Below are 21,558 nucleotides of genomic sequence, written 5' to 3' on the forward strand. Positions count from 1 at the left end.
AGACCACTATGATGAGTTGAGAAGAAGAAACAGGGTCCTGGCCTGCTCTTTCCTCCATACAGAATCCCTTTGCCTTCCTAAGTCCCACAGGTGGAGCTGAGACAAGGATGTGAGACTGTCCACCTCCTTCAGAGAAACCTTTGAATAAATCTGATTCTTTCCCACCAATTGCTTTCCCATACATTGGCCTTCAAGTGGTGGTCAGCCTGGACTTTACTGCAACAACACTGGAGCAAGTAGACAGATGGTAAGGCAAGGAATGAGGGAACGTCAAGAGTTAGATAAAGAGAGAGAAAGATGATGAGAAAGATAAGAGAAGGAAGAGGGAGAAGAGTAGGAAGATGGAGAAAGGAATGGGGAGGGCTGGGTTTTATATATAACCGTAAATCCCCGGGGCAAAGGGCATGCCTCACTCTGCCATACTGAAGTGATCTGCCACCCACCCTCCAAGTGCTCCTGTCACCATCACCTTCATGTCCCAGGTCTATGTTTTTAAGCTAACTCTATAGATTTCCCAAAGACCAGCTCTCCCCAGTGCTCAATCTGGAATTAGATTGCACTGGGGATGGAAGAGGCAAATGAAATTCAGAGAGGACCATGGGCATGTTTGGTCCTGGCTCTCAGGAATTCACTTAGGAAGGGGAAGCTCCCATTCACTTGGAGAAACTAAATCACCACTATGACAGCCTCTTAGAAGCATTCTATTGTCATCCTGCCACACTGATGGGCTGGTCTTAAGTAATGAGAGCCTTTGTCTCACAGGAATTTCACAAACTACATCTCATTTTGTCTCTTACCCCTCAAGGTTGCAAGCCCTCACCTCTGTCCAATGTTAGGAAGAACTCAAATGAAGTTCCCACCTTGCAATTGTCACCTCTGTGTGGGATGAGAGAATACAAGTCTAGTTAATCATCATAATGGAATCTGGCCATCACACTCCAGTCCCTGTGGGTCCATCAGTCCTCCAGGCACCCTTGGTACACACACACACACACACACACACACACACACACACACACACACACACACACACACGAGCCCACCAAATTGGGAAGTCCTCCTTCTCCTCCCAAGGGCTCTGACCTCCACCTAATAATGAGACCTGTTAGAGATATGAATGACTTGCCTAACTAGACCACCTGAATCTACATTTCACAAGACTTCTTTCAAGGACAATCTTTATGACCATTAGCTGTCAGAAATGCTGTTCTAGGATGCAGACCCTCTGGAGAGGGTTCTGGTCACAAACAGAACTGTCTGCCAGTCTATGCTAGTCTCATTCTTTTCTGGCAATTCCTGACAACCTTCCATGACCTCACATCACTGTGTTACTACTTTGGCAGGCCCCTCAGCACTTCGACAAAGCCTCTGCAGGATTTATCAAAAATGAAAAAGGAAGGGGGTGGGGGGAGACAAAACCACCCAGTGTGATAAAATTGAGAAGTGAGAGGAAAAGAAGAGGGGAGGAAGGAAGAGCAAGGGCCCTGCTTCTTCCCCTCTGCTTCCCTGGTTCCTTCCTGGGAGACTCACACCAGGGCCTCCCATTTGTTTTCCACATGACTAAAGTGCACGGGTTCTGCCTAATCACACTGCTGGCTGCTTGGCTGCCTCTCCCCAGTTCCTCCAGCTTCCTTGGAGTCCAATGGGCCTGCAGACTTAGCACATAGCACAACTACCTGCCTTTGTGACACCCACTAAGCGGGTCCTCTGTGGTGGCCTGGCAGGGTAGAGGGCTGCTGGGTCTCCAGACGCTAGAGCATGGAAGGATCCATCCAACTCCTGGCCTGCTTGGCATGTGTCCTCCAGATGGGTGAGTTTCCCTGTTTACTCTGACCCAGAACCAAGAAGGCCTTAGCTATGGTCTTCTCCCCTCAAAACTGAGTTTGCCTACTGCCTCCTGGTCTGTGCAGAAGAAAAGCTATATATTAGAGGGCTGTGGTAACAGAGGGCTGAGGACCAAATCTTGGCCTTGTCTTGGGCTTCCAAGTGTCTTTGGGCAGTTCTCTGATTTCATGTGCCTCTGTGTTCACCACTATACAAAGGCCACATCCCTATTGTTTGCTGTGAGGGGAATAAATCCCTAGAATGAGGAAGAAACTGCCGGCTCTGGACATAATTTTGGTGTTGCTGTCACCCAGCTGCCCCAGGGACAAGGAGAGGCAAGGACGCCACAATCTTGTGGTGTGGTGGGACAGGATGAAGATGGTTCTATATGGGGAATCAGGCCAAGGACAGAGGCTGTACTAACCTGGTAACAGGAACACTGTGGGGTGAGTGGAAACTCTCCCCTGGGAACAGTACTTCTCAAGGGATGCCTGGTCTATCTGCTTCAGAATCAGGGAAGAACGTTAGTAAAAATGAAAATTCTTTGGCCCCATCCATGACCTTCAGAATCAGAATATCAGGCAGCAAGGCTCAACATTGCCAGCCACCTTCTCAGGACATGCCAATGCCCAGGGTAATTGAGAGTGGCAAGGACAAATGGCACAGACAACACTCAGAAGCCATTTCTCCCAAGCAGTCCTTTCCCCCACCCTGACCTGGGACATCGCTATCATAACCACTTCTAAACAGTGTCTATGCCATCACATGCATGACCACCATGTGCCACACGCCAACATCATAGCATTCTGAGTTGTCAGTCATCTTTCCTGGTGTGGGGCCTGGAAAGAGCTGATAGATGACCCCTGGTGTTGTGGCTCCAGTTCCTATCCTGCCATCCCACAGTGGTAGAGATGGACATCAGTAAGGGCTGTTTTTTTCCTCAGAGGATCCAACTCAGAAATCTTCCTGTGAAAGTGGGATCTAAGGGGTTAATCATACCCCAGCCTGGACTGGCAGATCTGTGAATTGCTAAGGACACAGAAATTGATATCAGGTATAAACTTCAGATACTGACCCCGGTACTCACAAGCTATGAGCAGGCCAGTTGTCTAACTCTCATAAGCCCTATAGAACTGGTTCCTGTCACCGAGATCACTGAGGCCAGGAGGAAATGGAGAGGTTGAATAAGAACGTCTTTGCTGTTGCCAGCAAGCATTGTGGGAAACTCTGCTCAACTAAGGAAGTCCTACTTAGGAGAAAGACAGAAGCAGAGCAGAACCAGAACTGCCCTGAAGACCAGGACAGAAACCAGCTATATGAACAAGACCCTGTGGTGGGCACTGATTGCAGGCCAGGACCAACCTGCAACTCTGCCTCTCCATTAGCTTAGGTGACTGGGACATGTCCACAGCCACATCACATCCACATGACTGGAGAAACAGGGTTAAGGGGCATCTCTGAAGAGAGACAGAGACTAACTGGGCCTTCTGCTCACACTCCTTAGACTCACCCATTCTGGAACCTTTTAGGCCTGTCATTAAAGGATAGACTTCCTGTTCTCCACATCTTCCTCCTCTTGATTTTTCTCCACTGACAAGCTGTTCTGACACCTACAAGGTCAAAGAGATAATGGCTAAGGTGAACAGAAGGTCAGGAGAGCCAGGAAGGACAAGGTTGGTGAACAGCATCATACTCCAACTAGACATGGCACCTGTTAGTGAAGTTTAATGACCAGGCTGAACACAGCTTTTTGCTCCCAAACCTGGCCCTCTGGGTGCCACAATGCCTGAGAGATCACTGGAGCCACTCTTGAGAACCCCCGGCTAGCATGCCCATGTTTTGAGGAAAACAGTCCCGTACAGATAACTGGGGTCTTCGGGCTGGCTCCAGGTCTACTAGAAATGTTAGCACTGGAGAGAGGGGACAGAAACACAAGTCTTTGATGGACTCCAGTTCTCACTGACATGATGCCATCCCCCCTGGAGGTTCAATCAGTCCAGCATTCACCACCCTGGCCTCAAACCATAGAGAACTATTCTATAAAGGCCACCATAGCCAGTCTGATTCTTTTTTAGTGCCATTCTTTGGCCCTTGCTGCACCAGGAGGTTCACTTTCCTGTCCGGACCATCCCAGGAGACCTTTAATGCAACCTTTACGGAAACATCAAAAGATGGTGCCCATCCTTACTCCAGCTGAAGTGACTTATTACTTCAGCTTACTTATTACACAAACTGATAAGCAGTAAGTGTGACTGTGTCCAGCACCTCAAAGATGGTCAACACAGACTCCCTGCAAAGTCCCACCTCCTTTCTCAAGTGACTGGGACTGGTGGAAATCTTTGGCCAGCTGCGGCCAAAGCAAAGGTTTCCCAGTCTGATCCAGTTTCGACTCTCCCTGCTCACTTTCTGCAGCTGGGTTCCTCTCCCTTCCTACTTCAGGGAGCCTCTGGAATAGTGAATTAAATTATCCCAACCACATCACAATTATGAGGGTGTGGTCACTTTGATGGGCATATGGGGAGCATCAGGGGACCACGTGGTATACAGCTGCAAAGAAGCTGTAAGACATCTTGTCTAGCAGCTGTTTGCTGGTTAGTGAGTGGCTTACTTTTAAGTACCTAAAAGGTTTTAACTAGACATAGTTCTAAAATATTTTATGGACTGTCAATTTTACCCAAATCTGGCTTTAAGATTTAGGTGTTTTTTTTTTCTTCTTTTTTTTTTCTTAATTGCTGTTTTTGTTGTTTGAGAGTCTTATCATATAATCCAGTTTGGCTGGGACTTACTATTCAGCCCAGGCTGGCCTTTCATTTAAGATCTCCCCGCGTAAGCCTCCTAGGGACTAGGACCAATTTTAGAAGCTGGGGGAAGACAATACCAGGTGGGCACTCATGACTGTGTCTACAAGAGGGATGGTGTCATGGCAGTGAGAACTGGCATACCCAACCAGCCAGAATTTTAGACCCAGTCACTTGAGTAAACATCCTGAAACAGTATTTCATGGAGGAGCGAGCAAGTCAACACGTCTCACAGTCAATTTCAGAGCCAGGGCCGGAGCCCCTGACTCTCCATTCAAGGGACACCATTGAAACGAGACAACATTGAGGATGATGAGCTTTCATCCATGTGTACCTGGTACACAGCCTGATGCAGGAGCTTGATGAGTCAGAACCCTCAGGATTTATTCCTCCCTGGAATGGCACTATAGGTTGGTCACTTCAGCTCTAGGGTATCTTTTAGCAGAGCACCTGTCACCCAGCCTGATACAAGGTCCTGGTGAGTCATAGCTCTACAGCTTTCCTCCTGTAAACAATGTTTTTACTATATCACTTCTGCTTTGTGATTTCACTGCTTCTGTGGACTCCTTCCAGGCTTGGTGAATGTCAGCCGCTGTTCCTTGCTACCTTAAATGACCTTACAAACTGAAACCACTTCCTAGCTCTTCCGTTTATATTTTCCTTACCAGAGCTGGAATGGTCACCTAGGTTCAGCTATGCCAAAGCTGGCATGCTGTCACCATTCTTGGTGACCCACCACTGGAGGCAGACAGATACTCTGGGCAACAAGAAGAAATGTGGGCTTCCCAGTGACCCCTGGAAGTTGCCAGGCACAAGGCAGGAAGAGAGACTCCAGAAAGTGTCACATTCCAAGTTCAGGAGTCATTCTTACCACTTCTTAGCAGGCAGTCAGGAGCCGCCAGAGGCAATGGTAAATGTCACCGGATGCCAGGAGCTAGGACCTCTGCCAAAGCAAATGTCTTTGTTCTCTGGACAACACCTGCTAAGGGCTGCTCACCTTCACCTTGAATCCTCTGGGCAGGCCCATCCAAAAGACTCTGCCTAAGAGAGAGTCACTCCTTTGAACCCACTCAGAAAGTGAGTAAGAAGAGCCAATGGCAGCCAAGATGGAGCCTCTGATGGAGGGGTCTGTATGTTAGAGCAAACTCCACCCGGGCCTGATGTTCAGATCACATTTTAGAATACAGAGCTGGATGGAACTCACAGAGGTGTGTTGCCTGGCATTAGAGTAACTAAGTTAAGCCTCTATTACCATTTTCTCATGGCAAAGCTAATTGAAGTAACATACCCCCAGCATGCCTCCCCTGGCAGCAGAGCCCTCACTACAAGCCCGCATGGGATTCGGGCTGCCCCTGTCCACTTTGGGCATTGCTGTGGTATTTCAGAGTTCACCTTGGCAGTGGCTAGCTAGGGGACTTTCCCCCCAAACTTCAAAGCAAAGGTGTATTTCTTTTCTTGCAAGCCCCCTCCCCTTCTAGAGACTTTTACCTTTAAAACCTTAAATGTTACTATCGACGGCCACAGGCACAATGAGCAATGAGCAGGTGAAGAGCCAGTGGGGAAGCCTTGTAAACCTCCTGTGTGAGCTAAGAGGCTTCTGAATGTATCACTCGGTCTGTGTAGAAGGCTGGGGAAGTAGCAAGGATATGCTATATTTTACTGCATCTTAAAATAGTGCATTAAAATCCAAAAAAGGGGAGGCCTGGTGGTGTTGGTGACACACACCTTTAATCCCAGCACTTGGGAGGCAGAGGCAGTCAGATCTCAGTGAGTTCGAGGCCAGCCTGGTCTACAAAGCTACACAGAGAAACCCTTACTTGAAAAATAAATTTAAAAAAAAATACAACATTAAAACACTACTGCAGCCTTTAAAAAAAAAAAAGCTGTTTTTTTTTGGACTTTAGAATTGTTTCTATGTGGCTTATTTTATTTTTGTTTAATCAAATAAACAGAAGATTTTCCCATGGAGAATAAAAGAGACTATTTTACAACTGTTCTTAAGCAACTGAGCCTGGAGGTTAAGGTAAGAATATAAATACGGGAGGCAAAACCACCAGGAGCAAGACAAAGGCTGTTACTAGTTGGTTACCAACTGGCCTTGCCAAGTCACTTTGGGCTCTACAAGTCCTAGTTCCCCTTCTCTCAAACGGGCCAATGATGACATCTCATGGGGTTGTTGTGTGTTTTAAATGAGATGAGGAATGACCCCCCAAGAAACTCCCTGTCTTCAGTAGTTTGACCTGCATGTCCCATCACATTTTCTCTGCCTCTATGATGCCCATGCCTCATCCTTTCTTTTTCCAGTTTTTTGAGACAGGGTTCCATGTGTCTTGAACTCCCTATGTAGCTTAGAGTGGCCTGGACTCCCAATACCCCTCTTCCTGAGTGCTGTGGGTGTAGGCACACACTGCCATGTCTTCTAGGTGTCATACCTTATGGCCTGGTTTTCCTGTTCCTTATGCACAGACTGTTGCCCCAGGTCTTAGTGGAATTCCCTACATTCTCTGGGCTCTGCACACATGTACCTCTTCTCTGATGGACTCTACAACTCCTGCCCACTATACACAATCCCTGTATACTCTCTACAGAAGCCCCCATCCTCCTGACTGCCTGACCCCTTTCATCCCAGGGTGCAAGGGAAAGACACCATAGCCAGGTTTGGGACACAAAGAAGAATATTCTGACGTGGGTGATTCCACAGAGAACAGGGGTTGAATAGGAGGGAGCCGGTGAGTGAAAGTGGGCTGGGAACCATGTTCAGACAAAGGCAATATTGTTTGTATCCTTTGGTAGGGCACCTGGCAGAGTAAAGCCTAATTACATGTTCACTGATCTTTCTCCATCTAGCTCCAGCAAGCTGATAGGGTATCCTGTTCATCTTTGTCTCCACAGTTCATAGGCCAGCACCTGGCACAGACTTCGGAAGTATCCAATACACATTTTCTGGATTGATGAATGCACGATAGCAGACAATACATGGGCAATCAGTGCCTGACCCCAGGAGCCTGAAAGACACAAAGATCAAACAGGCTAAGGTCACAGAGGATAGGAAGCACAGGGAAACTGAGGTAGGGGCTGAGGGTGCACACCCATAATCCCAGCTTCTAGGAAGAGGAGGTAGGAGGATTGTAAGTCCAAGGCCTGTTTGCACATGTAGTAGGACTGCATCTCAACAACAAAATCAGAAGGGCATAGCGGTGTATGCCTATAGTCCAGCACTTGAGAGGCTACAGCAAGGGACTAAGTTTGAGTCAGATTGAAATGAACAGTGAATCCCAGGCCAGTTTGAGCTATATTGTCAGAAAGACAGACGACAGACAGACAGACCTGATGAGGCTTTCTTCAGCTGGAAGTACTGACTGGATGGGCGCCATCTTCAGTTTTCTCATATTTTAAAAGCAGCCCTTTGATTACTAACAACTGAACAAACAAGTTCTTACTAGGGATAGATGTCAAGCCCTCTACTTGTCTTCAAACATGTAATTCAACTTGTCCAGAGCAAAGAGATTAAGCCAGGAAAAAAAAAAAAGCAGGTGTTATGAAAAAACAACTGTGGTTTAACTTGATGGTCTTCTGGCTGTGTGCCCACAGCAGGCAGGACTCAATTGGAGGTGCAGCACCCCAGCCCAAGGTGCACAAGAACGCACAGCACTCTGCAGGAGCCACACTAGGGCTGCCTGGGGCAGGGTTTGAAGGGAAAGGCAAAAGGAGGAGGGGCAGGAAAAGGATCCAGCCTCTCCCATCAGGAAAAGGTAGTGAGAGTAACCAGGGAGCTCCTGCCAGCGCCAGCATGGGCATGTACATGCTCTTGCGGCAATGGCAGGTCTGGAGTGCTTCCGTGCAGGAGTAACTTGTCCATCCACAGGTGTATGGGCTCCATGGGAGATGGGTCACCTATCAGTGGTGTCTTGAGGGTATTCCTACCCAAGAAGTCAATACAGCTAACTGGCCACAAAGAGTGCTGGGCTTAACATTGGGGAAAACTGGCTTTTTCTCTTTCCATCTTGCCTTCATTTACACATTTCTTTTTTTTGTTTTCAGATATTTTTATTTGAATTAGAAACAAGATTGTTTTACATGACAATCCCAGTTCCCTTCTCCCTCCCATCCAACAATCTCTGTCCTGTCTTTCGCCTCTCTGATGCTTTCAGAGCAGATGGCATGGTGCATATAAAGAAAGGAACTATGTATAATACAATTCTAATTATTCCCTGTAAAGGTCCCTTTTGTGCACTGTGCCCCAGGGCACTGGCTAGGCAGGCTCAGCTGCCTGTCTCCTCTTGGGGAGGTACCACCCCGGGATTAGCCTCTGAGGCTGAGCACCTGCACCTTCAAAGTCACAGCAACACAACAACACAGGGCCTTGTGGTTTGCCAGCACTGGGTGAACTGGAGGCAGGGCTCAGCTTCCAACCCTTAGCACATTCATAAGACTATTCACTGGGTAGAAGATAGGACAAGTGAGTCTAATGGCCCTTGCTCAGAGCAAGAAGGCAATGCAGTGCCCACTACTCTGGTCTTTCCTGAACACTGGCCATGTAAGAAGCCAGCCCAGGACACAGTCCTCTTGGGCTGACCCCGGTCCTAAAGGAATTGTTCCTACCACTCAACACGTGTGCATCAAAGCACTGTCCTCTCCCAGGGCCCCGGTTTCTCCTCTACAAATGAGACTGTTAGCAATTTTAGATGAATCCACAGCTTCACGCCTTCAGGGCACTAATATGCAGGCTGTGGATCCAGGAGGGTCTGACTTGAACACTGGCTTTGCCTCAACCTAGCTGTGGCCTCAATCATTTAACTTCTTTGTGCCTCTGTTTATTAAAATGTAACAGGTATCTATGCTTATCTCTAGGATCGCTTGTGAAAACTAGAAGAGATGCTCTGGGGGATTTGCTCCACACAGAGGCGCACAGTGAGTGATTTTTATCATCTTAAAGATCTTGTAATCTTAGGATATTAGTGTTTCAGCAGCTACACGTTTCTGGTGGGGAGAAATGCTAAAGAGTTGTGCCCATCACTAGGTCACAAGCCATGAATGAGGCAAACCGCCCCAAGGAATGGTCTGGAGAAATCTCCATCCCATCCCCTTTACCTTAGTCATGGTCTAGGGAGATGCCTCTAGTCAGGAAATGCGGATCCAGCGCAAGGGAACTGAGTCTTAGTGTTTGCAGCCCTGTTGGGGGGAGGGGGCGTGGTCAGGGAGAGGAGATGTCACCAGAGGCCAGGGACCGAGTCTCCCTGGTCTAGGTCTGATGTGTCCCTGGCCGGCAGGTGCACCGGAGCAGCGCTGGTCCATGCAGGTACCTGCCGAGGTGAGCGCGGAGGCGGGTGAGGCGGCGATGCTGCCCTGCACCTTCACGCACCCGCACCGCCACTACGACGGGACGCTGACGGCTATCTGGCGCGCGGGCGAGCCGTACGCGGGCCCGCAGGTGTTCCGATGCACCGCAGCACGCGGCAGCGAGCTGTGCCAGACCGCGCTGAGCCTGCAGGGCCGCTTCCGCCTGCTGGGCAACCCGCGCCGCAACGACCTGTCACTGCGCGTCGAGCGCCTCGCCCTGGCGGACAGTGGTCGCTACTTCTGCCGCGTGGAGTTTGCAGGCGACGCCCACGACCGCTACGAGAGCCGCCACGGGATCCGGCTGCGTGTGACCGGTGAGGCGGGCTAGCTGTCGAGGGGCGTGGGGCCCAGCTTCCCCGCAACCCTGTCCTGAGAGCGTACTGGGTGCTGGCCTCTGAGAACTTGGTAGAAATGCAGAATTCAGATTCCAGGAAAGGCTGGGCAGGGGCTGGTAGTTAGTGTTCCGATGCTCATAAACACCGGTAGCTGGCAAGGAAGGAGAGAAAAACAAGCAGCCAACAATCTCAAAGATGGCAAGGGGTGCAGTAGGAGGCACGCCACCTTGCCTGAAGAATTTCTCACCCCATCCCCACCACATCCCTTGTTCCTAGAACACTGCTGCAACTGGCACCCTCCCTGCATCGTGACCATTGGGTGAGCATCAGCTGCAAAAAGCCCAGTAGTCTAAGCAACACACAAGCATTTAGTTTGCCAAATCTCAGGGATCCCATAAAACAAAGGCAATTATGATCACCCGTTTACACACAGAAAAACTGAGGCAAAGAAGACAAATGGCTTGCTATGACCACGGCTGCAATAGGACCCAGGCAGCCTGGAGCCCAGGTGTTCAGCTCTTCTCTGGGCACTTCCCTAGCCCAGCTTGGGGTCGCTACCCCTTACCAAGCCGCCGCCTCTCTCACGCTTCCGGGGCCCTGTCCTCTGCCTGGTGACCCACGCCGGTCTTCTTCCCCCCGCAGCTGCGCCCCGGATCGTCAACATCTCGGTGCTGCCAGGCCCCGCTCACGCCTTCCACGCGCTCTGCACCGCCGAGGGGGAGCCTCCGCCTGCCCTCTCCTGGTCGGGCCCCGCCCTGGACAACAGCTCGGCTGCCATACGGGGCCAGGGTCACGGCTACCAGGTGACCGCCGAGCTGCCCGCGCTGACCCGGGATGGCCGCTACACGTGCACGGCAGCCAATAGTCTGGGCCACGCGGAGGCCAGCGTCTACCTGTTCCGCTTCCACGGGGCCCCCGGAGTCTCGACGTTGGCTCTCCTGCTGGGCGCGCTGGGCCTCAAGGCGCTGCTGCTGCTTGGCTTTCTGGGTGCGCGCGCCACCCGCAATCGACTAGGTGGGTGCATTCCAGATTTGGGTGGGTGCCAGGGGGAGGACAGGGGCTCTCTCTCCTTTCTGGCGGACTACCTGGCATGGCACATCAGAACATCCTTTCTCCAATTGCACCAGCTCAGTTCCTTCTCTGCCTGGAGCCCCGGAGGTGGGACCTGAGGCTCTTTGCAATGAGCTGTGGTTCTGCAAAGTACCTTGCTTTTGGCAGAGTCAAACAGACTGTCACCCATAGCAGTTAACACCATACCACAAATCTGTGTCCCATAAACGTCAGGCCTCAGGCTTCCCCTTACATTGTAACTTGCATCTTGAAGTACTGAGGTTATGCACCACCATGCTGGGGACTCAAACACGCCAGGATGTGATTCCCTGCCAGCGCGAAGGGGAGACTTTTGTCCAAAGAGCTTTGCAGTAACCTACCCCCCACCCCCGACTCACCCCGGAAACCGTAGAAGGCAGAGGACATCATGCTATTCTGAGGCCTTAATAAGTGAGGTGAGAACTAAGTCAAAAACTGTAAGGGCACATGAACTTGGAAGACACGAATGGCACACCTGGCTGGGGAACTCAACCTCTTTTAGAAAGCCTCTCGGCCTGCTGTCCCTGACCTTGATGGGACATCTGTTTGATGAGCACCCCGAGGGTGCTTCTCAGAGCCTTTCTGTGCTCCCAGACCAATAACATTAGCCTTGAACTCTCCAGAGACAAAGAGCTGAATTGGTTTCAGTGCCCCAGCTGCTAAACTTGCTGTGATCCTGCCATTCTTACTGGTTTCTCAAACTTAAAAGATCATGTTGTGTTTCAGGGTCCTCCCTCACAAAGGCAGCTTTGCTCTGTTGGACCCACAAGTTAACTCCTATTCATCTATCAGATTAAAGCTTCACAGTCACTTCAGCTAGCTGCCTGTTGCACATTTCCTGGGGACCCCTTCTCACAGTGGGGTGGGTAGGTTGGAGGCTACAGTAAAAAATCACACATGCTCTTTCTCTGTGTCCCTCACACAGATCACCTGGTCACACAGGACACCCCTCCACAGTAAGTACAATTACTGCCCTTCCCACCCACCCCTGCCTAGTCTCATTGGCCCAGGGATGCCAGTTTCTCACAACTGGTATCAAGAGGAGAAAGAACAGGCATAGGGCAAGGTTAGGGTAGTAGGACCAGGCCCTGCATCATAGCCAAAGCACCCTGCCCTTCCATCCAGCACACCATTCTTGGGACAGAGTAGGCCAGGAAAGCTTGTTACCCTGACTCAACACACAAGAAGCTTGGTGTCCATGACTATAAAAGTTAATACCACCAAGCTGTTTCCCTTTGCTTCTCCCAGCATTCTAGAAAAGCTAGCCCTATAAGGATGCCATTGTAGGAAGACTGGTTCTCCCAGGTTTACTGCCACTTCCCAAACAAATTCACCAAGAACCTGGCTTAGATAAGAGATCTAGAAAGACATTAACCCAGGGTCCATTCTTTCCTCTTTGGTGTCTACCCTAGTAAAGGCCCATGTTGAAGGAGAAAGAACTCCATGCTAGAGCACTCTGCCTGGTGCTGGCCGAGGTACCTGACTCTTCCCAGCTGCCTGCTCAAGTCTTGACAAACTGTCATATGTGCGTTCCTTTTATTGGTGCCACAACAAGGCCAAAGTCACAGCACTACCTGTAGTTCACTCACCTAATACTTAATGAACATCTACTGTATGACAGGCAATAATCTGGATGCTAAAGAGACAGAAAAAAAAAAGGTGTACAGTTTTTCACAATCATGTAGCAAGACCATCTGAGATCTTTGAGTTATAACAGGACTTGAACCTGGTGAAGAAGCAGAGCCCCGGTGTGTGGCCAGTTGGCTGTGACTCCTTTAGGTCAGAATATTTTCTCTGAAGACACAGCCCCAAAGAGACTACACCTAATGTTGGAGCCTAGGGTGGCCAAGGTAGTAGGGATATGTACCTCAGGAGTGGAAATTGCAAGTAGAAAAGTCAGGTGGGATGTGGGAGGGAGGGAGGCAGAGAAAGGGAGGGAGGGAGGGAGGGAGGGAGGGAGGGGGAGGGAGGGAGGGAGGGAGGGATATGTGGGGTGGGCTGGCAAGGTTGGGGGACACTCTGAGTGCGGTGGAAGTCAGAATGCTTTGGGGTCCTGTGTGAGAGCTCACATTTGAACGGAGGGGTCCTGGAGGGAGACTCAGAAGGAGGCTGCTGTTGCTTCTGTCCTGACATCACCAAGGGAAGAGGCTCTCTGAGGGTAAGGGAGGAGAAGAGGACACTCAAGTTTGGAGCCAAACCCTGGTCACAGAGATGGGAGGGAAGAGGAGAGTGAGGGAAAGGTGTGTGCTGTGCTTAGAACAGCTGAGGGGAGGTTGGAGGTGTGGGTGTCTGGAAAGCAGTCAGCCCTGGGGACATTGGGGACATGGAGCTGGTTTTGAAGCCCCTGACAAAGTCACTTTGTAGGAAATGATGAGCATGGTTGGAGATGCTGTCACCTACGACATCTTCCTGTCCTATATTAATCAGATTTGCTGCATCTGGCTCCACTGCCTCCTATATGGTGTTTTCCTTGACCTGTTACTAGGACAGCTTGGGAAGTCAAGGACCTCGCCAAATATTGGGTGGTAAGTCAATTGTCTCCTGTCTGCAGGTCTCAGGTTCATGAGTCCAATTATGAAAATCTGAACCAGATGAATCCCCCAGGCCACCAGCTGCCACGGTTTTGCTCTGAGGAAATCCTTGGCCATCACCATCCAATCATGCACCATGAGAAATGAAGAACAGTACTGGACTAGACCTGTATAGCTCCTAATTCCCAGGTTTCTTGGCAGCTGTGGGCAAGGCAACTTCTAGGGGATCCAGGACCCTGCTCACAGAGGTTCAGAGTCCTGCAGTATTATGCCAGTGGAGCCAACAACCTGGATGTATATGTATATGTATATGTATATGTATATGTATATGTATATGTATATGTATATGTATATGTATATCCACCTGAGCCTCAGCATGAAACTTCTGGGAAAACTGCCCCCCCCTTTTTTTTTCTTACTTAGAACTATAGTAAAGCAGACAGGAAACTAGCCATAAGGTCTGGAGATCCAGGTTCCAGCCTACTCTGACTGACACCACAGGACACTTTCTTCACATCTCTGAGACGCAGCTGCTCCATGACTGGTCAGCTTGTCAGGAACTGAGGAACCCGTAGATCTGAATGGGGCCTTTGGACATGCAGAACTGAGATAAGTGTGGCCCTGCTCAGCCTTTGGGGAACAAAGCACTCCAGGGAACAAGCCTGGGACTAGAGCTGTGCAAACTGCTCAGAGGAACAGCAAGGCCTGGAAACTTGATAGCAAGAAGAGGCCTGGAGCCTCCTGAGATCTCCACAGTAACTGCCACAGCCCTCTGCTCAGCTGTGATCATATCAGCTGATCCACACTGCTTTGAGCTGGGACCCACCAGGAGAAGGAAACCGAAGACCCATTGCCTCAAAGCATCCGAAAGCCTTATGTCAAGAACTGGGAGACTTGAAGGGACCCTAGGTTCTAGTGAATAAGGCAGCTGTGGCTCTGACCTCTCTCTGCAGGGTAACCCTCCTAGGATGTGCAAAGTCCAAGAGCACTGGCAATTTCTCCCCACTTGTCCGAGTGTGGCCAGGTTAGCCTCAAGAGAAGTGCTTTCCTTATTTATACTTCAGTGTTCATTTGCTGATCCTATTGAAGAAGAGGTATACTTGGGACCAAGTAAGCACGAGACAGGAGACTAAAGAGACCATATTTTTCTGGAGGCCATCTCTATAGTTTGAGGGCAGTGGGCTTCCAGGCTTTCCTTGGTACCAGAGCCTCAGCCAAGGCAAATGAGTGATGACAGCTCATAGCTATCTGTAAGTTATATAGGATCCAGCAAGAGCAGCTAAGAGATCACAGTTGACATCTGGACCTCCCTGCAGAGGGGAGCATTAGTGCGTCTCCAGCAAGAGCCTTGGGAAAAGATAGGGACATGGTTACAATGTGGATTAGCAACTGTTTTTATATCCAAGAGAATTATATGAATTACTGCTTGTTTCTAGCCAGCTTTTCTAACTTAAATTATCCTGTTTCTCCTTAACTTCATTTGTCTCTGGACTTTTTAGCTTTCTTTTTTCTATATATGTTTCTTTCCATCTTACTCTGTGGCTGGCTGGGTGGCTGGGTGGCTGTGGGCTGACACCTGATGTCCTCCTCTCCTCCGTTTTTTGGCTCCTCATTCCCTTCCCTAGACTCTCCTCCTTTTTAATCTCTCTGCCTGGCAGCCCCACCTTTCCTGCCTAGCTATTGGCCTGTTCAGCTCTTTATTAGACCAATCAGGTATTTTAGGCAAGCAAAGTAACACAGCTTTACAGAGTTAAACAAATGAACACAAATGAATGCAACACATCTTTGCATCATTAAATATCCCATAGCATCAACAAATGTAACACATCTTTAACTAACAATCTACAATATCTATCCACAGCTTGGGGGATTCCAAATCTACCTTTAGTGTCCACAAACCTCAGGCTAAGCAGGAACTGTGGCACATCAACACCAAAGGCAGATTTCCAAGGCAGACCCTGAGCAAATCCAGGTTGGGCTCTGCCAGACACCCTTGCCTCTCAGCACCTCAAACATTTCTGTTCATCAGGTACCTTGTGAGCCTTTGTTCAACTGCAAGACTCTCCTCCTGTGGGGGTCAAGGCCCTCCTCCTGCAGGGGTCAAGGCAACCTTACAGCTGTTTCAGCTATCAAGAACTCTTGTATCTGATGGCCTCCCCCATACATACTAATACTTAACCACCAAACCCCCAACACACAAATTTTCTCTTTGAAACTAGAGGTCTTAGCATTGTAACGAAGTTTTTTTAAAAAAAGATTCTCAACATCACAAATCAACTAACTTAAAAGTTCTGTTAATGTGATTTATGTTTTAAAGGCCTGCCAACCAACTTGCTGAAAACAATGGGACAGGCTCAGCATGGATAAATCACAATGTCCTTTATTTACAGAATTTCACTTAACTAATTCTCACGTCTTCCAGTTTCTCACCATTATACAAAAATGTGTCCTTCATACAAGCATGGAAAATATTCAACAATGAGTAAGAAGTAAATATGTCAGAGTTAATGACCAAAATAAATCTGTGGTTTTAAAGGTCACACTAGACAGGCCAACAGGACTGTCAGTACTGACCTCCAATAGAGATGGTCTTAAACCACTGAAAGAAGTATCCTCAGTGCTCAGTGGTATTACATGATACACTAAAAATAGGTTAGAACCAGCATTCCTTACCACTTTCAGTACTGAAACAGGAGTAGCACCAATTTTTTTCAAGTTATTCTCAAGAGGAATGAGAATGAGGGACCTGTGCAGAATGAAGGACACTAAAAAAGCATGGGGCCTGTCCCTGGTCACATGACCCCTTGTGTGCTCTAAAGCGGGAGTGTCCTGGTGGAGCTGAGGAATCTGTTCAGGGCCCAGCTCTAAGTCAAGCGCCTCACCTACCATGTTCAGCTACTACCTCAAAGTAAGCTGTGAAGTTAGCTCAAACTAAAGAACAGGGATGGTGTTCAGGATGTACTACAGGATGAAGTTCAAAGAGCCTGATCATTGGGCACTGACTGTTACTTAAAGGGGTCTGCCATTTAACTCAGTGCTATGTTAACATGCCAACCACAGAACACAATGGGAGCTGATACTGCCCAAGTAGGTATTAGAGGGATTTGCACTGCCTGGCCTAAAGGAGTGTGACAACTCTGGAGCAGGGACTAGGATAAGGTGGAAAAAGCACCAAATACAAGAAAGGCAAAGGTGTGTTGTCTCTCTGCACCTGCGAATGCTGGCTGAAATGCTGCTAATCCTTGGCACAGACAGCAGTGTGCACTGATTTGGGCACTTTGCCCCAAAGCAGTTTTATTGGGTATCATGTTTGAAGAATACGAAGAATTCTGGGCGTGTAACCTAGAGAGGACTAAGGGGTAGTAGGGGCAGAAGAGTTTAGAGATGTGACAAGTGGAAATGTCTCAAGGTATACTTAGAGAAAGAGAACAGGTCCTGCCTGGTTGTTCCAGGCAGATCCACAATCAACAGGCAAGGACACCAGGAACAGTTCTGGCTCAAGACAAGCAGAACCAGAGAGAGCCCTGGCATAGCTGAGGCTGGGCTAGCTGTGAGCTCCAAGACGCTGGCCAGGTAGAGAAGTTGAGGGTCTCCACTTAAGAGATTGAAGTATTTAATGTGCCCTCATTCTATCCATGATTCTAGACATTGGCTTCCACTTCAGAAGGAATTTTTTTGAATAAATGAAAACCAGTATCAGCACTTTGATTCAGACAAAGCTTAGGCACACCAGAGCCTAGACTGGTTGGCGTTAGTGGAGTGTGTACACTTCACATCTGACACCTAAGAACCAAAAGACTTGGGCACTATCCAGGAGAGATGGATGCTTAATCAACAAGACACCAGTCATGTTTAGAGGCAAGGTCAAGTGTGTAAGAACTTTAGAAATGTGTACAGCCACAAATACATGTGTCACAGCCACGATCACACTGTACTGACAGCCACAGGACCTCTCTGCAGGTACGGCCTCTGCCTTCACGAGCAAGGAGATGGAGGGTCAAAGCAACATCTCTGCCCCACATGTGCACTCTGAGGAGGGGAGCGATGACTGGAGAGGCAGAGGCACTTCCATGGAGACCAAAACCTCCCTTCTGTTCCTGGAAAGCACTAGATGTCATGATGCAGTAGGCTCTAAGCCTGTTATGGTCCACCTTCCGCACTGCTCAAGCCTTGGTTTTGTGTGTTGAGAAGGAAGTCAAGTGCTCATTGCTGTCTCTGGTACCATGGCTTTGCACTCTGAAAGCTAACCATTGTCCTAGGAAAGCCTGGTTCATCCTTCAGGCAGCAAGCCAGCCTGTCTGCAGGCAGCTTTCTTTGTTCTGCATTATTTAATATTTTTAAAGCACTTAACCTAGTGCTTCTCATAGAATCTGAGGCAAATAGCTTTCAGATGTTAAGCAACGATGAAAAAGCAACACTTGTACTGACCAGTTACAAAGCCAAACATATTTAATCAGGCATAAAAAATCTACATTAGCCTTCAATTCAGATTCACCAATTATAATCAAAAGTTGATTTTATTGTTTATACATTTTACAGACAAAATTTACAAATATTATAAACTTCCAAAATTAATTGATTCTCTAAAATGTACACTCTAACATTTCACATTCTCGGATACTGGTAACTTCGTTCTCCTCAGAAAAATCACACAAGCACAGTATTTCCTGGTCACAGAATCACTACTGCTTGTTTAACTGTCTGCAGCTTCTGAAGTTTTCTTCTACTCAGAGTGAAGATGACTGATTTGGGAGACAGAGAGAAGCAAAAACAAAGAAGGCTGAGACATATCCCTATACAATGACACTTTGTGCCACTGAATAGGGATGATCTTTATCAGTGTTCCAAGGCATGTCAACTAGGCAGAGTTATTCTTCCAGTAAGAGTTCCTGCAAGCGTCCAACGAAGGGAAAGCAGCCCACTAACAGGCTATTCCCATCCTTACTCAAGGCGCTTGGTGGCCATCCAGAGATTTTTATAGATATTTCTGAGCCATGACCCATAAGAACAAAGATATATTTTAAACTGAACAAACAAAATTGGTTTGGGGCCATTTTTGAGAATTAATATGATAGAAGTCAAATTTCTAACTCCTGCATGAAGTGACATGAGCAAGAGATGTCATAAGAACAAAGCAATGTGTCAGACAGGTTTTGGCAATGCGGACTGTCAGCAGTGACAGAAGGCACAGAGCTACTTGCAAAAAGCCAGATTTCTGAAATTGCCCTGACCTGGCCTCTTCTCCCTGGCTATGTGTTCAACATGTCCATGAGTTTCACCCAAACTTACCCAAGAGAAAACAAACAAAGACCCCCAGTGTCCCTTGAGAGTGGGCCTGCAGAGAGCTCTGGCACATATCAAGAGTTGGGAACTTCCACACAGACAGAGCCAATAAAATGACGTGAATGAGGAGCCCCAAGGGAACACAGTGCTCGCCGGTTGCAGCATCACTGTTGTTGTGTGCCCACTACACACCTGTGCACAGCAGCTGTCAGTGCACTGGGTGCCACATCGGTTCTGAAAGGCACACTTCCAGAGAACATGCAGTTGAAAAGATGTCCACTGTGGTCAGGGTTACATGGCATGTCTTCAGTATGACTCATTTTAATTGATTTGCTTTGCTTGTCCAGACACTTGCTATGCACCCAACACGACTTCACCCTTGTGATCCTCCTGCTTCAGCCCCCAGAGTGCTGAGATTACAGGCGTGCACCACTGTTCCTGATTCGATTCAGGGTACCATAACCACTCTAAGAGAAACAACATAATACCTCTAAGCTGGTGTACTTCCTCACATTTAAGAAATACAGAAATTTCCCAAGTTGATTTTTTTTTTTTAACATTGGAAGAATGTGAAAAATACAAATGGAGTCCAAAAGATGGCTCTTCATGACTCCCAAAGTGGTCAGATCTGGCATAGGAGTCTTGACATTTAAATAAAGCAGGAAGACAGAAGTGCAGACATATCAAAAGCTCTATCCATAGTTCTTAGGGAGTTGACTGGCACATTCATTTCCCAAATGTGAGTGGCTCTGTACTCAGAGGAACTGAGTTTCACTTGTGGAAGAACACAAAAACTAACAAGTCTCTGGACAATAAGAGATAGCCATACAGCCAGAACTATCTAATGCCTCTCAACTTGCACCTCAGCTGAGTTCCTCACAGCTCTGCAGTAAAACTGAACAAAGGTACATGTGCAACAGCAAAGTTAGTGTAAACACAAGAGCAACAGGGCTTCAAGGGCTTCAGCATCACTATCGTATGTTGTCCAAATAATGCACTTCTGGATAGAGACAGTTGACAAGAAGAGCCAGCAAGCTTTTCCCATTCTGAAGGCAATGGCCAGGATGCTTTATGAACTGGACAGCTTGCAGTATTTGATCCTGGTACTCCACATACTGCTTACTGAGGGTCATGGATTCAAGAGCAGTCAGCACCTAAAAGACACGAGTGACAAGAGAAGTTATTCCATGATTGCATACTTCCTGAGTGCCATCATGATCTAGTTCCCCTGAATCCTAGAGGGAAGGCACCAGTCTGGAAGGCAGGTTTTGGGGGACATAACCGAAGAGACTAGAGGAGGCTGCATGTATGCCTCTCTTGAGTGCTGCCATCTCCCAGCCTCTCCTTGCAAGAGACTGCAGCAGCCAGGCTAGAGTTACTGTCCTTTCTAACCTGACACAGCCATTTCCCTGCCTACCTTGTCCCCGTTCTCCTGGGTCCCATCAATGCGCTGTCCCCTACCAGATGCCAATCCCCTCTTTTCTCAAAGCCCAAAAGAAACCCACAGGCACCAGCTGCATCTCACCAGGGAAGAAACCCACCTGGCTGTTGGGTTTCTTCTTAGGTTACAGACCATGCCAGGAAATGGAGTGAGGGAAACCCTAAACACAGTAGCTGCTGAGTGCCGCTGGGAGCACATGAGAAAGTGGCCAACTCAGCTGACAAGGCGCACAGGTCAAGTTCCTCCATAAGACAGGCAGAGCAGACCTGAGGGAAACACATGTCCCCATAACCCTCTTCAACAGAAAAAAAATTTTTTTCTAGCTCTGTAATTTCATTTTTTTCTTTCTTCACTGGAGGAGAGGAAAGAGAGACAGTACATGGAGAAAACAAAAATTCTAAACAATGATCTCAAGAGAACAGCTGTGTTTCCAAGTGCCCAAACTCAGTCACCTCTGGGATTCTGAAGACATGTCCCCCTAGCCCTGGAACACCTACCAGACATGGAGTGCACTACTTCCTCTCCCCAGTTTTGGAAACACTTGGTATTAAAAATATACATTAAAACATGGATTTGCTTGGTTCAAAATACAAAGAGGGAGATTTTCTTTAGTAAAGTAAATAATCTAGAAGCTTAGTAATAAATTACTAAGCAAGCCATAAGCAGATAGATGTGTGTGTGTGTGTGTGTGTGTGTGTGTGTGTGTGTGTGTGTGTGTGTGTGTGTGTGTGTTATAATTTAGCCCCTAAATGATCTACTGTAAGAGCTGGCCCAAGATTATTCATTTGAAATCTGAAAACCCTAATAGATAGCAAGGATACAAGGACATATCAGGAAGCAGCATTTCAAGTCTAATAGACTAGGGGCCCACATGACCTATGGCCACAACTACAGCAGAATCCTGATGTTCCAGGTCC

General features: G+C 48.2%; 2 protein-coding genes across 4 annotated transcripts in view; one reads left to right on the plus strand and one right to left on the minus strand.

Moving 5' to 3' along the window:
• Positions 1-1,758: 1,758 nt before the first annotated feature.
• On the plus strand, positions 1,759-15,633 carry LOC113833666 (sialic acid-binding Ig-like lectin 15). Its single transcript, XM_027397957.2, has 6 exons — positions 1,759-1,810; positions 9,474-9,533; positions 9,893-10,276; positions 10,940-11,311; positions 12,312-12,342; positions 13,938-15,633. The coding sequence occupies exons 1-6, from the start codon at positions 1,759-1,761 to the stop codon at positions 14,062-14,064; spliced, it is 1,026 nt and encodes a 341-aa protein (XP_027253758.1). The 3' UTR covers positions 14,065-15,633.
• A 2,715-nt stretch (positions 15,634-18,348) lies between these two features.
• The window catches only part of Epg5 (ectopic P-granules autophagy protein 5 homolog), an 84,344-nt gene continuing 81,134 nt past the window's right edge, over positions 18,349-21,558 (minus strand). For all 3 annotated transcript variants that reach the window (XM_035440045.1, XM_027397955.2, XM_027397954.2), the window contains one exon: positions 18,349-20,354. In XM_035440045.1, the coding sequence (XP_035295936.1) occupies positions 20,172-20,354 (183 nt within the window). In that variant the 3' untranslated portion in view covers positions 18,349-20,171. The remainder of the gene's footprint in view (positions 20,355-21,558) is intronic.

This window comes from Cricetulus griseus, chromosome 2, assembly GCF_003668045.3.
Source record: "Cricetulus griseus strain 17A/GY chromosome 2, alternate assembly CriGri-PICRH-1.0, whole genome shotgun sequence".
Taxonomy (NCBI): Eukaryota; Metazoa; Chordata; class Mammalia; order Rodentia; family Cricetidae; genus Cricetulus; species Cricetulus griseus.